The sequence below is a fragment of the Notolepis coatsorum genome (assembly GCF_963971535.1).
Source record: "Notolepis coatsorum genome assembly, chromosome: 15".
Classification (NCBI taxonomy): domain Eukaryota; kingdom Metazoa; phylum Chordata; class Actinopteri; order Aulopiformes; family Paralepididae; genus Notolepis; species Notolepis coatsorum.
The window spans coordinates 3511455-3530894 of record NC_140179.1 but is presented as its reverse complement, the minus strand read 5'-3'; the positions used below and the strand labels follow the sequence as shown (position 1 = coordinate 3530894).

The 19440-nt window shown below is 46.1% G+C and overlaps 1 protein-coding gene across 1 annotated transcript in view; it reads right to left on the bottom strand.

Annotated features, from left to right (window-relative positions):
• nup37 (nucleoporin 37) overlaps positions 1–19440 on the bottom strand; it is a 43413-nt gene that overhangs the window by 2063 nt on the left and 21910 nt on the right. The window contains exons 4-9 of the mRNA XM_084330326.1: positions 15544–15616; positions 15156–15250; positions 4892–4988; positions 3621–3802; positions 1596–1646; positions 172–265 (exon numbers count right to left, since the gene is read on the bottom strand). Of these exons, the coding sequence (XP_084186452.1) occupies positions 172–265; positions 1596–1646; positions 3621–3802; positions 4892–4988; positions 15156–15250; positions 15544–15616 (592 nt within the window). The remainder of the gene's footprint in view (positions 1–171; positions 266–1595; positions 1647–3620; positions 3803–4891; positions 4989–15155; positions 15251–15543; positions 15617–19440) is intronic.

The following is a 19440-nucleotide window of genomic DNA, read 5'->3' as shown; positions in this document are numbered from 1 at the left end:
CACACAAGTATCTCAAATAATATTGTGAATATGAATGTAAATGTGACTGACGTTATGCAGTACTGTAGAACCTCATTCATCCAAACCGAGAGAGTTCCCTCCAGAGGGGTTCGGATAAATGAGGCGGTACCGTCCTGATGTTGTATGGCTGAAGATATACGGCTTATTTACCTGTGGATGACCGAGGTGGTGAACCAGCAACTGAGTGCTGATCTTCCCGGGACATCCTGTGGTGGAGAAGAGGTTCTCATTGGCTCGAGACCACCTGCGGGGGAACATGACATCACAACATTCCTTAAAGCCATAATGTGAACGGTATAGCCTCTGTGTTTTCAATACATTTCCTGTGAGCAGAAATGTTTACTCTGCTGTGTAGATGTGTGCTTTCTTTATCTGTGTGCTTTCTTTATCTGTGTGCCTTCTTTATCTGTGTGCTTTCTTTATCTGTGTGCTTTCTTTATCTGGTCGCACAAATTTGTTGTGCAAATTTGTTCTGTGAATATAATTAATCAATAGGAACATTACACATTGTCACTTTAAACTTTGAGTAAAGTTTAAGTAACTAGTTAACAACTAATTAAAAACGCAGAACTTAATTGTCAGTAAAGGAAGGAAACACAAAAAAAACCTATATATAAAATTATATTTAGTAGAGCCTGAGGCGCATTAGTGTACTGCAGAATGGTAGCACGCTTATTTAAAGTTTCCGAAAGTCTGTATTTCAGGATTTGCTTAGTCTAAATGACATCGTCAGTCCTCGGGAAAACAGTTAGGGGATGGTACTCTGTTGGCTTGCAGCCTACTCACCCCAGGATTGATCACATGTCATTTTAAAGCTGTGAATCCTGATATCCACTTATATAATATGTGCAGCGTTGCTTCTTCCAATTCCATAGTGCTGTATACACAATCTGTATACTGTGCATGTGTCTAAAACCCTATTCACATGGGATTAGTATTACGTGGGGACCCATGGTAATAGAATGACCCCTGACCTCCGATTTCTAGATGTGCATTCGCACAGGATAAGCTTTTACCGAGGTGTCCACGAGATTTAACTCGACACGCCCATAGTTGACTGTTGAGGTGCGTGATCAAACATTATCGTCTCAAATGGCACCTCAGACTAATTCATAACAACGCTAAATCACAGACTAATGCTAAATAATTAAATTGATCACGGTTACAGTATGTGAGCGCCTACTCAGGATGGAAATATATTTTTCAAGAAGGCACTGTGGGCCTATCGGTCTGCAGGCTGTGGTGAAGCAAATAGATTTTCAGTTTGCACTGAAAATGCATTTAAAACCTTCCACTATTGATTCTACTACCACCAAAAACAAATCACGACCCCCAAATTACCGAGATGCAGATTCGCGTGGGACTAATATTATTGGATGACCTCTGTGTTTGCCGAAATATGTAATGTGCGCTGGAATTCTTTTTTTATTTAAAGACACCATGTGACTCAATGAGACCTTCCGATAGCAGATGGTCACGAGACATTTTTGAAAGATTTGGAAAAATACTGCTACAGTAACTAGTTAACAGCTCGTTATAATCATCAGAAGTAGTCGTCGTATTAATCGTCTTACTTGAACAGTCGAGCTTTGTCAGCGTGGGCCGGCCTTTTCTCTTGTGGGTAACTGCAGAAGATGAACACACACACACACAGCGTTAGTGAATCCCTTTCAATTGACCATATTCTAGGGCTGACCCCTATTAATCGATTAGTCGACTAATCGGTCGAAAGGGGCCGTAGTCGACTGGCCAACCTCTTAGTCGAATATAATAAAAAAAAAAAAAATAGATTTTTTTAACTTTTTTTTTTATAATTTTTTTCAAAAGAAAAGAGGCATAGAAGCGTGGCTAACGCTGATGGCACGCATACCAGAGGCTAACTGCCTACGAAAACAGGCACAGAGGCACTGAAAGAGGATTTCACCCATTTAATGAACACACTATACTAGACAAATATCAAGATGTATCCATCAGTGGACCAATTGCATGCTTTTGCAGAGGACAAGAAGCCTTCAGTCGACTCCTTCAGACATTAAGCACCCCCCACAGCCCAAATGGAATGATAAAAAAAAAAAAAAAAAATTTAAATTAAAAATATTATATATCTTTTTTTTTAGGTCGACCAATATTCGACTAACGGCACATTTTTGCCAATCCTAGTCGACCATCCAAGTCCTTAGTCGGGGACAGCCCTACCATATTCACACGGTGGCCATTTTGCCCTTATGTCGTGCTCAGATCGTGATTCCTTTCCGCCCTGTTCCCTCCCATAGGGTGGAAAGGAATCCCAACCCGAGCGTGACATAAGGCGCAAAAAACGACCGCCATTTGAATACGGTCACTAGTAGTCTCCCTTCATTGACACACATCAATACACAGTTAGTATCACGAGACAGGGCGGCATCACAAACTTCACAGCAAGAAGGTCCTGGTTCCCACTTGGGGCACCAGGTTGCTGGGCCTTTCTGTGGGGAGTTTGCATGTTCTCTCTCGGTGCTCCCCATCATGGAAACAGAACAGATCGCTAACGCTGTCGCGTCCCTGGCAAAGATGGACAGGAGCACTTGGATTGGTCCTCGGGGCGTGGCCCACGCCGCAGCCCATGTCTATTCCCGGCTTCCCTTGGGGTGAAGGATGATGGGATGGGTCAAGTGCACAATGCATGTGTGTGTGTGTGTGTGTGTGTGTGTGTGTGTGTGACGCCCATCTTGCATGTGTGTGTTCATCTGCATGACAAATAAAGACTTCTCTTCTCTTAAATCAAGCCACAAAGCACGTCTCCACTGCAGTAAAATCTATTTGTGTGACGAAAGGAGACGAGCCATACGCTCAGAATCACCTCACACAACAGTGTGTCATTACTCATTTGACAGATTAATTCATAGTAACGCGTATCAAAACACAAAGTGGCCTTGCTTGCGCTCAGCAGTGGGGAAAGAGACATTTGCAAACTCAATTGCGCCGGTATGAATATTTCAGAATCTATTCACTTTTCTTCTCATGTTTTCTTTCTCTTTGAATATAATATAATACAATAGACTTTATTGTCATTATACAACGTCATATAACGGGATTAGGGACTCGAACTTAAGATGCCGGTTCACACAAGTAATAACAAAGAAACACAACATCACAATACTATACAGATAAAAAAGAAACAATGTCACAATAGTGACAATACTATACAATAATGTATTGGATTATATAGAGATACAGCGTTTATACATATAATTAACAATAGAATAAAATATTATAATTTGTGATGAATAGTTAAAAAAGGGTAGGAATAAAAAATAAAAAATAAAGCGTATACTTCTTCCTACTCCTTTTTTGATGATTTGTTATATCAGTTTCTCTTCTTGTTGTCTTTTTTATTATCTTTTGTATATATACGTATATATATGTCAAATGAACAGATATATTTTAGTTTTTATACTTGTTCGAAAATACACATTTTATTTCATTCATTCATCATCATACTATACAATACAGAATAATATACAACAATACAACAAGCACAGTGTCAAACCGTAGTGGTGGTCTATATGGCACAGTGTGGGAGGAGGGAGGGGGGAGAGGGGGTGGTACTGTGGACCCACCTGGAGCGGGTTATGTCCCAGATGAGCCAGTCGCTGCCGGCCACAGCGCCCACCTTGATGGTGTTGGTGAGGCACCAGTCTGCCGACATGAGGGGCGCCTGGCCGCAGTCCAGAGACAGGATGGCCTGCTGGGTCACCAGGTCGTAGAAGCGGATAGTGCCCCTCTTCTCCGCCACCATCAACTGGACGAGGAAAACAGTCTTTATTAGGGATGAAGGCCGTCAAAGGGTTAACGCTTTTAGAGAGAGAGAGAGAGAGAGACAGAGAGAGAGAGAGAGAGAGAGAGAGAGAGAGAGAGAGAGAGGGGATGAGAGAGAGAGAGGGGGGGATGAGAGAGAGAGAGAGAGGGGATGAGAGAGAGAGATAGAGAGAGAGGGGGGGGATGAGAGAGAGAGAGAGAGAGAGAGAGAGATAGAGAGGGGATGAGAGAGAGAGAGAGAGAGAGGATGAGAGAGAGATAGAGAGAGGGGGGGGGGATGAGAGAGGGAGAGAGATAGAGAGAGAGAGAGAGAGGGGGGGATGAGAGAGAGAGAGGAGAGAGAGAGGAGAGAGATAGAGAGAGAGAGAGAGAGAGAGAGAGAGAGGGGGATGAGATAGAGAGAGAGAGAGGGGGGGGATGAGAGAGAGAGAGAGAGAGAGGGGGGGATGAGAGAGAGAAAGAGAGAGGGGGGGATGAGAGAGAGAGAGGGGGGGATGAGAGAGAGAGAGAGAGAGAGGGGGGGGTGAGAGAGAGAGAGGGGGGGGATGAGAGAGAGAGAGATAGAGAGGGGGATGAGAGAGAGAGAGATAAAAAAAATGTGTTTTGGAAAATAGCTCTTTATTTGATTATCATAAAAAAGTGTTTTCTATACAGAGATATCGACATCGGTAAATATCGGTATCGGCCAGAACAGCAATATTAATATCGGTTATCGGTATCGGCCACAATTTTCACATCGGTGCATCACTACCTAGGTTCCAGTATATTGGCAACGTTTTAACACCTTAGCTACAGCACAGGGTGGATCCCACCTCCTAACATGGTCCCGTCTTATTATCCACATTTTTTTAAGTCTGCCGTTTTCATTTAAAACACAACCCGGGTGGATCGCAGCAGTGAACAGAGAGAGAGAGCTGGACCACTGTCGGCAAACTCCGGGCTCTGTAGCACATATTTCATCCATACCCGTGTCATAGCGGCTGTTTCCAAGGACCGAGTCATGCACGCCCATTATTATATTGTGTAATTGTTTGGAGACGACATTGAAAAGGTGGAGGTGATGAGGGACAACCTTGAACACCTCCTCTGGATGCCAGCACACACTGATGCCGGGGGAGCGCAGGCGGAGCGTGATGCTGGTGGTCTCACTGCCCTCCAGGTCCCAGACCCTGTAGAGAGGTGTGGGTGGAGATGAGAACAGACAATAATTAGTAACAAACGAAGACGAGACACGTGGGAGCAGAGTAATTGTTCAGGCAGGTGAACATTGTTATAATTTCAGTTCGGATATAAAAAAAAAAAAAAAAAAAAAGTGCTATATATTTTTATGTAGAATAAACTTTTTTTTTCTATTTTTACATTTTCTATAAATAATACATCCACAGAGCTTTACTCATTTTGTCATTTCTAAGGGTTGTGCTGGGCGTTTGAACGTGGGGGGAGCGGGGCAAAGTTGATGAAAACAGAAAGGGTACAATCAAAAGTGTACATCCTGTGAGATCTGTCATTACGCCGGTTATTTAGTAGGAAGAGTGCACAGAAGAGAACAAGGTCTGTTCTCAATGCATCAGCTTTATTGGGAAACTCATGGATGATTGAAATGATAATTTATTATGAAATATCCAAGATCAGGGAAGACCAACTTTCATATAAGCTTAAAAGTGTTGAGAGTGTGCTACACTAAAAACTATGTTTCTGTGAAAACCTCGAGATAGATTATTAGTTATTGTGAGCGGTTAACACATTGGGCGCCGGGGATTGTGCCCATCATTATACCCAGTCTGCCAGCACTGTAACCCTATGGAGATGTTTACCTTCTTTGCAGGGCTATAACTTTTTAAATATTATAGCTATATTGACATTACTATGGCCCATTCAACATAGATTATCTATCGTTCAGGATGTGGGAACGTTATATTTTTTCATTCATACATTGTTGTGTTAATACCTTCGAGAATATAAGTATGTTTTTAAGCTTTTCTGCTGTAATTCCAAAAACGCTAGTTATAGGCCCTGACGCATATGATAGCTTATCGGTTGGCGTTTCTTTCCTATACACGCTATATTAAAAAATTCAAATGTATATGATCGGTATACATTATGCTTCATCATGCGTGAAGGAAAGGGGGGGGGGGGGGTCGTTTATAATTCCTTGATCGTCAGTAACGGCTTTATTTAGTATGGGTTGATATATTGATCAGACTGATTGCAAACAAGGAAATGGACAATCGGGCTGAAAATAACGTTAGTGTCCTCTTACCGTTCGCCGATGAGACTGGAGGAAAAATATCCCAATTATTTGACGCCGATCTCCTAGATCCATTTCCGGTTTGTATGGCGCAATAAACGCCGAAATCATATCGATTATTGCGTTTCGAAAGCGATCCAAATGCACTTGAGTGTTTGTCTGGATCCACGTAACAAGATATGACTGCCGGAGGGATTTCCTCGATGCACCGAACGCCACTTCCGGTTTGAGTGTAACTCGCCCGACCATCCACCAGGCGGCGGTATTGAGGCATTGCAATCTCAGACAGGGTGCCGCTGCAGTCCGGAGGGAGGCTGGATGAATTATGAATGCCATGGCAAAAAAATGAAATATTGATCCCAAAAACGATTTACGCCATTGTTGGCGTTCAACACATGGCGGGCAATAACGACTTACGCCGTTTATGGTGCACAATGTGTTAACAGTGCTCACGTGTGCAGACCAAGAAGTTAGGACCAGTTCTCATAACAACAACAACAACAAGGTGATCTAGACTGATCCATCTTAACCCATTCACGGCCACTAGCTTTCGCCATCTGCACTGTTTGGGGCCAGCGTTAATGACCATTTTAGCTATGTTTGCAGACCCATCGTGTGTTCTGTATTATAGCTATGGAGACAATAGTATGGCTCATTTTACAGGCATTGTTCATTGCTCATTACTGACTAATCAGCTCATTTCTACACACTGTAGTTTGTTACATGCTACACAGCGCCCCATTTCCGGAATAATCCAGTCTTTTTCCATAGATCGCGAGATAGGACTCATTATATGCAATAGGCCTGAATCGTTGTGGTTAATTCCCTGAAACCCCAAATAAAAAAGGTATATAACATGTACATGTGTACCTTCACAAAATCATAAAGGGGCGGGGGGTTATCTTACCCGGAAAATATGATCGTTACAAACCGCTTGGTTTATGTCCGGTAAAGTAATACACTGTGATCGTTACATAAACAAGTTTCAGGTTCGGTAAAATAGACATAGGGGGTCCTTACCTTAGCCAGAAGGTAATCCAAAAAGAATAATTCCAATGATCCCATCGGCGATCGCAATTACTTGTTTATATGTAATTACACGTGTTTACGAGACACTATAGGTTTTGAGGCGAGCAGATCTGCTAGCGATTGCTTTGGAAGAGCTCCTCCCCCTCAGAGCGAGTCTCGATAGTCCGGTTCATTCATTGCATCTCGCCATGGGACTCATTTGTTGTATACCGTGTTCGAGTCAATCAGCAATACCAACTGAGTCACGTGACTAAGTTGCCTGAGACCTGCACGAGCTGCTGCGCTAGAGGAATAGAGGGGGCTCTATGGAGAAACCATGGCACTCCCCTGACTAAAAGTAGTTTCAAAACGAAAACGGCTGGATGTCATTTAGCCAAATGAGCATGGCTGTGAATGCGAGTCTTTCACCTTTACATATCTAGCTTTGGCATGGATTGATTGTTTAGCATGGCTAAACTCCCTTTTTTTTTTTTTATCCACTTTTTCTTCTTATTTTCTATTTTTCTCCCATCCCAATTTCGTGTTTCCAATTCTCCCCTCCCCTGTCTTGAACGTTGCTCGACTATGCCCCCCCCCCACTGGTCGGTTGTTGAGAGGATAGAAGCCTTGCATCACGTGTCCCCTCCGGTACACAAGGAGGCAGCCGGTCACATCTTTTCACCTGCCAGCGCGGACTCTGTGGCGAGGTGTAACGCATGGGAGGCTCACACTACCCCCGCTACTTCCTGTCTCTGCTGTGCAGGTGTCCCCCAACCGACCCACCCACCGGCTTCCCTCCCGCTGACTCTGCCAATTGAGCCAGTATGACGGCCGGCCCAAGCCGGAGGCAACGCCGACACCCGGATTCGATACCGGAGTCTCTTGCATTGGTGACGAGCGCAATATCCGCTGCGCCACCCAGCCGCCTCCGCTCTACTCCTTTTTTGAACACGACAACTAACTAACTAACTACATTGCTCTCGACTTTTTTTTGTTTATAATTTCTTTTTCATTATGATTGTTCCGTTTGACGGAGCTTTATATTGTGATTTGTTTGGAGGAACGTGGAGAATACATGTTCAAAAAGAAACTTTTTCATTCATTCATTCATTCATTCATGGCTAACAAATGCAAATATATTGTAGTCTGCCCCGCTGTCCTGACCAGGATTACGTTCCTTCCTGCCCTGGTGATGCGCGCCCTGAGTCTGACGTATACAGCGGACAGGTCTAGAGACGCGAAAACACAGGAGCGGCTGACCTCTGACAAAGCGCTGTAAATTGCGTAAACCCTACGTCAAGCAATAACACTCCGCTTCCAAGCACAACAGAGTCGAGAGGGGAGAGGAGGGCCTTGTGGAGGAGTCGCCCCGTATTGTAAAATCCCAGGCGAGAAAACAGCGGACTCGAGCGTTACGGTTTTGTCAATGTTTGGGAAACGTGGTTTAGAACCGTGTGATCCAACTTATTGCAGAGTCAATAATCACGGCGACTCTCCTGAGGAGCGGGAGCCACATGATGCAAGGGGGGGGAGGGGCTGAGGAGGGGGGGACGTGTGTGCTGAGGAGGGGGGGACGTCTGGGCTGAGGAGGGGGGACTTGTGGGCTGCGTTTATCCCACCACCTCCACCCATATCACCACCTCCACCCACATCAGCACCACCTCCACCACCCACATCAGCACCACCACCTCCACCCACATCACCACCACCACCTCCACCCACATCAGCACCACCACAACCTCCACCCACATCAGCACCACCACCACCACCTCCACCCACATCAGCACCACCTCCACCACCCACATCAGCACCACCACCACAACCTCCACCCACATCAGCACCACCACAACCTCCACCCACATCAGCACCACCACCACCACCTCCACCATCCACATCAGCACCACCACCACAACCTCCACCCACATCAGCACCACCACCACCACCTCCACCCACATCAGCACCACCACAACCTCCACCCACATCAGCACCACCACCACCACCTCCACCCACATCAGCACCACCACAACCTCCACCCACATCAGCACCACCACCACCACCTCCACCCACATCAGCACCACCACAGCATCCCTCTCGATTGGACTTCGCTCCAAGTGACCTCTTGAAGGATAACATTATCTTTACAAATCAAGACATTTGGGCTGTTGAAATAATTATTGAGGCCATTTGTCATTTTTATTGGATTGGCTACTTCCCCCTTATTACTTCTAGCCCGTGGGGGAAGGGGGGGGGGGGGGGTCTCCTCACACCGCTTAGAAAGAGAAAAAAGAAAAGAGGATCGCAGCGGCTGTGCCACGACTGGCTTCTTCTCTTCCAAAACATTACAAACATGTTTTAAAAGGAAGAGCCCTCTGTGGATTACATATAGCGGATTAACACCGAGGTGAGGACCAACATGTCCCCAGTATGTTGCCTCCCTAGTACACACAGGTCCCACGCGGAGGCGGGAGCAGGGGCACGCTTCTACCCGAGGTCACCGGAAAACTCAGTGAACCCCGGATCCCTTAAGGGTAACCTGCAGTACCCTTTAGTGGTCTCTAGGTGGCATGTTTACTACACACACACATCACCCCGCTACTACATCTACACACCGGCCCTTCCGACATGAAAACCGGGAGCCCTGCTCTCTCGCACACACAGACACACACACAGAAACAGACACACATATATATAACTGAATCTCAAGAGTAGAAACGCATTAAACAAGGAAAAGGTGAAGCACCCCAGAAGATTTGACAATAAGAGAGACGGGGAGGGAGAGAGAGCGAGAGAGGCTGAGGTCCTCTGGCCAGAAGCGGCAGGTTTCGTTGGCAGGGTGGCGTTCCCACGGCCGCAAAGGGGACGACACTGACATAGAGCTGAGTAGAGTTATAGCAGAACAACCTGCCAAACAAGAAAAGGAGTGATGGAAAAGGTCATGGACGTACACATGTATGTCTCTCTCTCTCTCTCTCTCACTCTCTCTCACTCTCTCCCTCTCACTCTCTCCCTCTCCCTCTCCCTCTCCCCCCTCTCTCTCCCTCTCACTCTCTCACCCTCTCTCTCTCCCTCCCTCGTATCAGACAGTTTGTGTGGGCCGGCTGGAAGGGCCCGCTCTCTCTCTGTTAACTTGATCTATCTCTCGTTCCGCCTCCTTCTCTCTCCCGCGTCCCATACTTTCCTCAACACGACGACAGGGTTTAAACCTTCCAGCAGATGGGAGCGTGTGTATACTATACTCCTGCTGTTTTCTCTGGCCAGGCCGGCAGAGGGAGGAGGGTGAGAGGAGGCGAGCGGGACGCGGCTAAAGTGTGGAAGAGGCTCTCGAGGAGGAGGAGCCACGCCCCCTGCCACCACCACCCGAGGTCGTCTCGTGACGCTCGGAAGGCCGACCGGTCCGCTGCCCGTCGTCCCCCACGTTGTTGTGGCGGCAGGGGGGGCGTGGCATGGGATGGCGAGTGGAGTTTGCGTTGTTGTTTGAAGTGCAGAATCGCCCCGAAACCACAGACTTCTGAAAAGGATGCGTCCAGGTGTCAGGTTGGTTTGAGGTGACCACCGCTGAAGGATGGGTCACGGCAGAGGGGGGGGCTGCTCAAGCTAATGATTACTTTTATTAAATAGATAATAGGCCTAACGGATATAAAGTGCTCCACTGCAATATTCAACAACAAGCTGGGTAGTTTTTTTTTTTTTTTTTTTATATATATTTTTCTTCCTCCTTTTTCTCCCCTCCCAATGTTAGTCGTTATGCCAATTCCCAATCCCCTTCCTGGTCGCTGCGCACTTACCCCCCACAGTCGGTCTGGGAGAGTGGAGGCTATCACGTGCTTCCTCCGACACACGTCTAGCCAATCAACCGCTTCTTTTCACCTGGCAGCGCGGACTCTCATTGAGAGGGCGTAGCGTGTGGAAGGATCACACTATCCCACTTAGATCCTATCCGCGCTTAGCAGGCGCCCCGACCGAACTGTAGGAGTCGCTGTTTACAATGACCCGGACCCACCCCGCCAGCTTCTCCCACCCTCTAATACAGCCAATTGTATTAGTGTGAACGGCCAGCCAAGCTGGTGACAACCCCGGAGCTGTGAGCTGGATTCGAACAGGCGAACCCAGTGTCTCCGGGGTTGGTGACGAACGCAATCTCCGCTACGCCACCTGACCGCCCTCAAGCTGGGTAGTATTAATAGTATTAATAAAAATATATATATATATTATATTATATATAAATTATAGATATTATAGATATATTTTTTATGTCATTTTCTGCTTTATTGTGGATAGGACAGTTTGGAAATTGGGAGAGAGAGAGATGGGGAGGACATGCAGGCTGCACATGCCGGAGTCGAACCCAGGACGCTGAGGTTACGCTGAGCGTATATATACACGTGGTGCGCCACCGGGGGGCGCCCCAGCTGGGTAGTATTTTCTGGAGGAAATGCTCGTATCTGCCATTTTTTGTTTGTTTGTTGGTTTATGCGTCGATTGATTTTTGTGAGGTTACCACTGGAGAGAAGTAAGGGCATCAGTGCAGGTTACCACTAGAGAGAAGTAAGGGCATCAGTGCAGGTTACCACTGGAGAGAAGTAAGGGCATCAGTGCAGGTTACCACTAGAGAGAAGTTAGGGCATCAGTGCAGGTTACCACTAGAGAGAAGTAAGGGCATCAGTGCAGGTTACCACTAGAGAGAAGTAAGGGCATCAGTGCAGGTTACCACTAGAGAGAAGTAAGGGCATCAGTGCAGGTTACCACTAGAGAGAAGTAAGGGCATCAGTGCAGGTTACCACTCGAGAGAAGTAAGGGCATCAGTGCAGGTTACCACTAGAGAGAAGTAAGGGCATCAGTGCAGGTCACCACTAGAGAGAAGTAAGGGCATCAGTGCAGGTTACCACTCGAGAGAAGTAAGGGCATCAGTGCAGGTTACCACTAGAGAGAAGTAAGGGCATCAGTGCAGGTTACCACTGGAGAGAAGTAAGGGCATCAGTGCAGGTTACCACTAGAGAGAAGTAAGGGCATCAGTGCAGGTTACCACTGGAGAGAAGTAAGGGCATCAGTGCAGGTCACCACTCGAGAGAAGTAAGGGCATCAGTGCAGGTTACCACTCGAGAGAAGTAAGGGCATCAGTGCAGGTTACCACTAGAGAGAAGTAAGGGCATCAGTGCAGGTTACCACTCGAGAGAAGTAAGGGCATCAGTGGCAGGATGCGTAATATTTACTGCAGTCGTGACTTGATAAATGTCACACTCACTACTCTCAATGTTAGTTTCCCCGACTTAAAAATGGTGCCACCATTACAGAGAGCATAGGAGAGGAGAGAAACTAGTGTGACCATACTGACTGCAAAACACAGTAGAGGCTCGCACACCAAGCTGAAATGAACCGAGTGCACATAAATTAGCGCCAGGGATTAGCCGGGTCCCGTTCTAGCTATGCCACGCTTTAAAGATAGGTGCGTCACCTTGTTTGTAGAGCTATATCTATATTCTATATTATAGCTATGGAGACACTACTATAGTCATTTGACAGTGACTTTCTTCCGTCGAACATGCTAAAAAGAGATACGTTTTTTTTTTTATTCCCCGATCATCAGTAAATGCTTTATGTAGGTTGGGTGATATATTGATCAGACTGATTACAAACAAGGAAACTCACAATTGGGTTGAAAATAACGTTATATTCCTCTTACCGTGGGTCAAAGAGACTGGCGGTGAAAGATCCCAGGTATACGACGCCGATCGCCTAGGTCCATTTCCGGTTTGTATGTCGCAATAAACGCCAAAATCATATCGATTATTACGTTTAGAAAGCGATCCATTATGTACATTGTGTCTGTCGGGAGTCATGCAACGATATCCGACGGCCGGATGAGTTTAATCGACGCACATCAGCCATATCCTGTAAGCGAGTGTAACTCGCCCGACCATCCACCAGGCGGCGGTATTGAGCCGTCGTTGCCGTCACCTATAGGTTCCAGCTGCAGCGTCGGGGGTGTATATATGAATTATGAATGCCATGGCGAAAAAATTAAATATTGATCTCAATAACGCTGTACAGCGAGGTCTGGCGCTCAACGAATGGCGGCCAATAACGCTGTAAAGCGATTTTGGTGGTCAATGTGTTAAGGTCGAATGGATGGACCATGGGTCCACTAACTTCCAGACATTGGATGATTGAGGAATCGGGAAACGGAGCATTTTTCTAACGTTTTGAAATGGATTTGTGCATGAGTGGACTCTGGGACACGTTGTTTGGGTAAGTTATTGATTGATTGATTGAAAACTTTATTAACAGATTGCAGAATGGGTACAGTACAGTACAGCTCAATACATACAATTGTTAAGGGGATGCAGACCAGAGAAAGACTTTCGTCTTGTTTACATCAGGGTCCCCCATTTTCAATTCATCGTAACATATATGACATACATGACATACAGATAGACAGTACTGCTACATCTATACATTTATGACATACCAGATTTGCAATTACAGTACTGTTTGTGATACAAAAAGAGTCAAAAAAAAAAAAAAAAAAAAGAGTATATACATTTGACGTAGAAACTGTACATTGGATTGGGTAGGTGGGGGTGGGGGGGGACTGTACATTGGAGGTGGTTGGGTGGGTGGGGGGGGGGGGGGGGGGGGGTTGGGTAGGAGTGGGGGGGGGTTGGGTAGGAGGGGTGGGTGGGGGACACTGTACAACTGTACAAACAAAACTGTACATTGGATTATTGACAAGACCATACTTGGTAATTTACTGTACATTGGAGGGGGTTGTGTTCGGACATTTACAGGGGCCAGTTTCGAGTTGCTTGTATGTTTGGTAAACCGCTCCAGTTCGACTGTGTGTGTGTGCGTATTGGCTTCGCGATTCACTACATGGGTTTAACGGCTTAAGCTGGGTTTTGATTATCACTTAATCAATGCAGAATACATTTTATGCGTCAAATGTATAATCAAATGTATATAATAGGTATTATGTTTCATCATGTTTCATCATGAATGCATGAAAGGGGGGGGGGGGGGGGGGTTTTTTATGCTTTGATGGCCAGTAACGGCATTCGTTTTGAACACTACAGACGCTGATCTTGATGGATATGAAAACATTGTTGGATCAAGCTTAAATTTATGTCAGATAGTCCTTACCTGTGGTCGGGGGTATTCCAAAAAGAATATTCCAATTGTCTGATCGCGATTTCCAGTATTGGTGTCCATCTGGTCCCGGACATAATTTGGCACAACTTATGGATCAAGTGTGCCAGATGCATTTTGAAGTGGTCGGATGAAGCGATTTACTCGGCTCCGTCTAAATTCAGCGCCCGGAGGGATTTAAAACGTAACACGCGGTCTAGAACAGGGTTTACTGCACTCTTGATACTGCCACCTAGCCGGATCTGGCCGGTACTGCACCCTCGGGGTCCCAGTATGCCTTTTAACGGCAACATACAGGTCTGTGACATTGAATAGAATATTAAAAATCGAAAAAAAGAAAAACGGACCAAATAACGAGTTTACTCGTTGTTGGCGCAGAAAGTGTTAAGGTAAATTACATAAAATAAAATATTTTGTTTCTTTATTTCTTTTCTTTTCAGTCCCCCCCCCCCCCCCCCCCCCCCCATAAGGCAATGGTCGGGGGGGGAGAAACTGGGTACGGTCCCAGTAATACAAAACAGGTGTATGTAGCAGGAAAATGAGCCCAGTGTTATAGCGCGGGTTGTCCCTGAAGTGACCCTGGCTACTGACAAACTCTTTCCCTCCTCAACCCCTGATTGAAAAGACACATTTGGGGACCTCGTTATAAAGGGCAGCCCCTCAGGGTGGAAAATCCTCAGGCGGCTAATTGGATTTCCACATTTAACCAATTAGCTAGAAAAGCTGCGAAGCTGGCCGTGTGCTTACGGCCGCATGGCAACACCGGGGCGTGTTGCGCTTAGCGTCGGGTTTCACTGTGGAAACACGGTCGAAGACTTTCTGCACCATTAACAAAGAACAGAACTCAGAACTCGGAACACGCACACACACACACACACACACACGGACAAACACACACAGGCACACTGTATTTATTAACAGGAAGGGAGGTTTGAACCTGCAAGTGTGGTCATCGCTGACGGACGCCACTTGTCTCCCGTCCGTGGGCTCGAACACCAGCTGATTGATGTAGCTGGTGTGGCCCTCCAGCACCTGTGGACAGTGGGCACAGGTCCAACGTGTAAACACAAGAGCGAGAGGCACGTGGTCAACGTTTATTCAAGTGGTGACAGGGGGGGGGGGGGACAACGACCCACCATGAGTTAAACCCGGGGCTTATCACCCCCCCCCGGCCGGTGTGTGTTGCTCGACGCCGTGTTGCTCGGCTAACATTTCCCGCACCGCCGCCGCCTTGCACACAGAGTGTCAGTGTTGCGGAGCGGGGGGGGTCGACGCAGACTTGACGAGGGCGACGGCGGCTAATGTGGTCCAGATGTTCCACTTACCTTCACTTCGTGCTTCTCCTGGAGGTCGGACGTGAACAGCCGGAGTTTTCTGTCGGCGGCAGCGGTGCAGAACCTGGTAGGGAGGGAGGGAGAGAGGGAGAAAGAGAGAGAGAAAGAGAGACAGACAGACGTACATACAGAGAGAGAAAGACATAGAGAGAGAGAAAGACATAAAACATCTTATTATTTTGTCGTATTGACATTCATGCCAATAAAGCACCTTTTAATTTGAAACAGACATACAGAGACACAGACATAGAGATGGACAGATACAGAGAGATACATACAGCAAGAGATAGACAGATAGACATACAGAGAGACATATGGAGAGAGAGACAGACAGACAGAGAGAGAGAGAGACATATGGAGAGAGAGACATACAGACAGACAGAGAGAGACACACAGACAGACGTACCGTACATACAGAGAGACAGACAGACAGAGAGAGAGAGACATACAGAGACAGACAGAGAGAGACAGACAGACACAGACAGACAGATAAGGAGAGACAGACAGACAGAGATATATACAGAAAGAGATATACATACAGAGAGAGAGACAAATAGACACAGAGTGAGATAGACACACAGACAGATGTACATACAAAGAGATAGAGAGAGAGAAATCATCAAGGCCAGGCCACAGACAGACAGATGTAGCTGGTGTACATACAGAGAGAGAGAGAAAGAGAGAGAGAGAGAGAGAGAGACACACACACACACAGACGGATGTACATACAGAGAGAGACAGACAGATAGAGAGAGACAGACAGACTACAGAGAGTGAGACAGAGAGAAGTCATCAAGGCCAGGCCACAGACAGACAGACAGACAGATGTACAGACAAAGAGAGACAGACAGACAGAGAGAGAGAGAGAGGGACAGACAGACAGAGAGAGACAGACAGACAGACAGACAGACAGACAGACAGACAGACAGACAGACAGACAGACAGACAGACAGACAGACAGACAGACAGACAGACAGACAGACAGACAGACAGACAGACAGACAGACAGACAGACAGACAGACAGACAGACAGACAGGACAGACAGACAGACAGACAGACAGACAGAAATCATCAAGGCCAGACCATTAAAGCGATCAGCCCGGGGTTAGACCAATATGGGTTTTTCAGGTCCGATGCAGATCATTAGTAAATCAAGGAGGTATTGGTTTACCTGGCTGATATTCACAGCAGTAAATATGAACATTTTAGTGTACAGATTTACAGTAATACAAGCCCTAACATGATCCAAGAGTAATGACCCTTTTTGCTGCCCTTGTACTCAATATATCAATGCTGCTGCCTCGCCCCAATCTGTGATGTTAAGAGTACCTTTTTATTCCTAGACACAGCTGACCAAATACTGTACATACTAGGGGGCGAATTCACAAAGAATGGATTGCGGCCGGTAATAGCACCCTTAACTGCATGTGATTTGCGCCCGCTATGTGCTCCGTCTTAACACTTTCAGAGCCACCAGGGAGTGTCGTACTTACCTGGCTGAATGCCAGCACCCACTTCAATGATAGCGTTGTGAACGCATAATTCCTGTCTTAAATTATGGCTGTGTCTAATCTGCCCGTCGCTTATCAATGACTTGTTTGCAGTCAACATTGTCGAAACGGATTTTTTTTTTTTAATCGCTTCATTTCCGTTTTATAGCATTTTAAAAAGCCCTCGTTTTTCAGGAAAATATAAAGATTCTGTGATAAACGGCATTTACTGGCATACACAAAAACAGTAATTTTTCGGCCCATTTATGAATAGTTTTCAAATAAACGCTAGATTATCGATAGTATATGTGTACTTATGCACGCTATAGAAGCGGGCTGAAATATTGATTCTCTCATTTCCTGATCAGCGGCGCGGCAGACCGACCCCACCCACCCACCCACCCACCCCCACCCCCACACACACACACACACACACATCTGTGAAAAAAGCTCTGATTATCCCCAAGACTGGTAAAATAGATTCCTTACCTCAGATCAGATGTTACCCAAAAAGATTATTCCAATTCCTGATCGCCATTCCAAATATCGATTGCTTGACGGAAAAAGTAAAATGGAGGAAACTGGACCCCCCCCCCCCCCCCCACCAGTCTAAACTAATGGGGTGCAGTTACACAGAGAGAGACGATAGGGGGCGGTATCTTCCCAATTGAGCTCAGAGAGACTCTGCAGCACTAACCTGAGGCTCGATTGATGAAATATGAATTCAAATCGCCAAAAAAAAAGATACGACAAACAAACGCTATATAGCGTTGGTGGCATTCATAGGTCGGCATGAACTAACGACAAAACGCGTTGCTGGCATCCAAAGTGTTAAAGACCTATTCACTAAAGATATTGCGTGAATTATATACTAGCGCAAACACACCGCGGTGTTGCTCCGGATATCTGGCAGCGCAGTTGCCTCGTGGAGCAGCGGAGTGCAATTTGCTCCTGATATGGTCAAATAGTATAAATAATACTGCGCCTGCAACAAGTGTCCTAGGACAATGGCAGACAGAAAACTAAAGCTTCGATTCTCTGATCACGAATTGGAAGTCCTGTTGGACGAGGTCCGAAAGTATGTATCACAACTAAATGCAAAAAAAACATCACTTACAGCGAAAAACCATATTTGGGATTTAATAGCCCAGTCTGTGAGTGCAGTTCAGGTGTTTTCAAACGTTGAGGTATGGATTGCAAACGGAGGTGGGAATGATTTGAAAATAAACTCGAAATGAGGGAGAGGTAATCAATAGCTCTACGTTTCTATAGATAGACATACAGTATTTTTCACCATTTGTATTTAGTTTATTGCATAATGTATAGAGCTTTCTTAATTTGTATTTTCATGACACAATTGCATCCTGTTTTTGTCACCATCTTTTGTCATTGCATTCGTTTGTCATGTCATCCCAAAATAAATTAGTTTGAGCAGACCTGTCCATGGTGCTGAATCTTTAGGCCGAAATTAGGCACTGTGCCAGTGAAAATATTTTCTGATTTAGGAATATTTTTAGAGTGAGAAATTAAGTTTAGTTAAGAGAATAGAACCCGCATTCTCATATACTCCAGAATAAACTTTTCATTGACCGTGTTTCCCGTGTCTACTCCTCATGGACCTGACGAAAAGTTTTAAATTAAAAGTTTATTCTGGAGCATAATAGTGTACGGGTTCTATTCTCTTTATTGTGATAATTACCTAACCCACTGGATCACCGGAGACGCTGGCCATGCCACCCCTTAGAAATGTGCTTAGTTACCACAAGTGTTTTTGTAACAAGGCTCATTTGCATAGAAAAAGGCACAGTTCCCACCATATTACCCAATTTAAATACCCGCAAATAGCACGGACGCACAGAGACGCAATGATGATGGCAACGCAGTTAGCACTGTATTTCACCCTTTGCGAGTGCTTTGTGAATAGCAATGTTTGTTTTGGGGTTAGTTGCACAGGCATAGCATCAGAAAAAGCAGCGCAATCCCTTTGTGAATTCGCCCCTAATAGTGCTCACCAAACACTATTCTCAATAAACTCCAATATGTCCAAAACTCTGCTGCCCGCATGCTCACCTCCACCCATCGCTCTGATCACATCACCCCTGTCCTCCACGACCTCCACTGGCTTCCAATCAAATACAGGATACATTTTAAAATACTACCCATCACATTTAAAGCCCTCAACAACCTTGCCCCTCCCTACCTGTCCGACCTCCTCCACCGTCACACGCCCACCCGTCGCCTTAGGTCTGCAGATGCCAACCTCCTAACACCTCCCACGACCAAGCTCCGGACCTGGGGCGACAGGGCCTTTGCTGCTGCTGCCCCCTCCCTCTGGAATGCCCTCCCCAGCCATATCCGTGATGCAAACACCCTGACATCTTTTAAATCAGCCCTCAA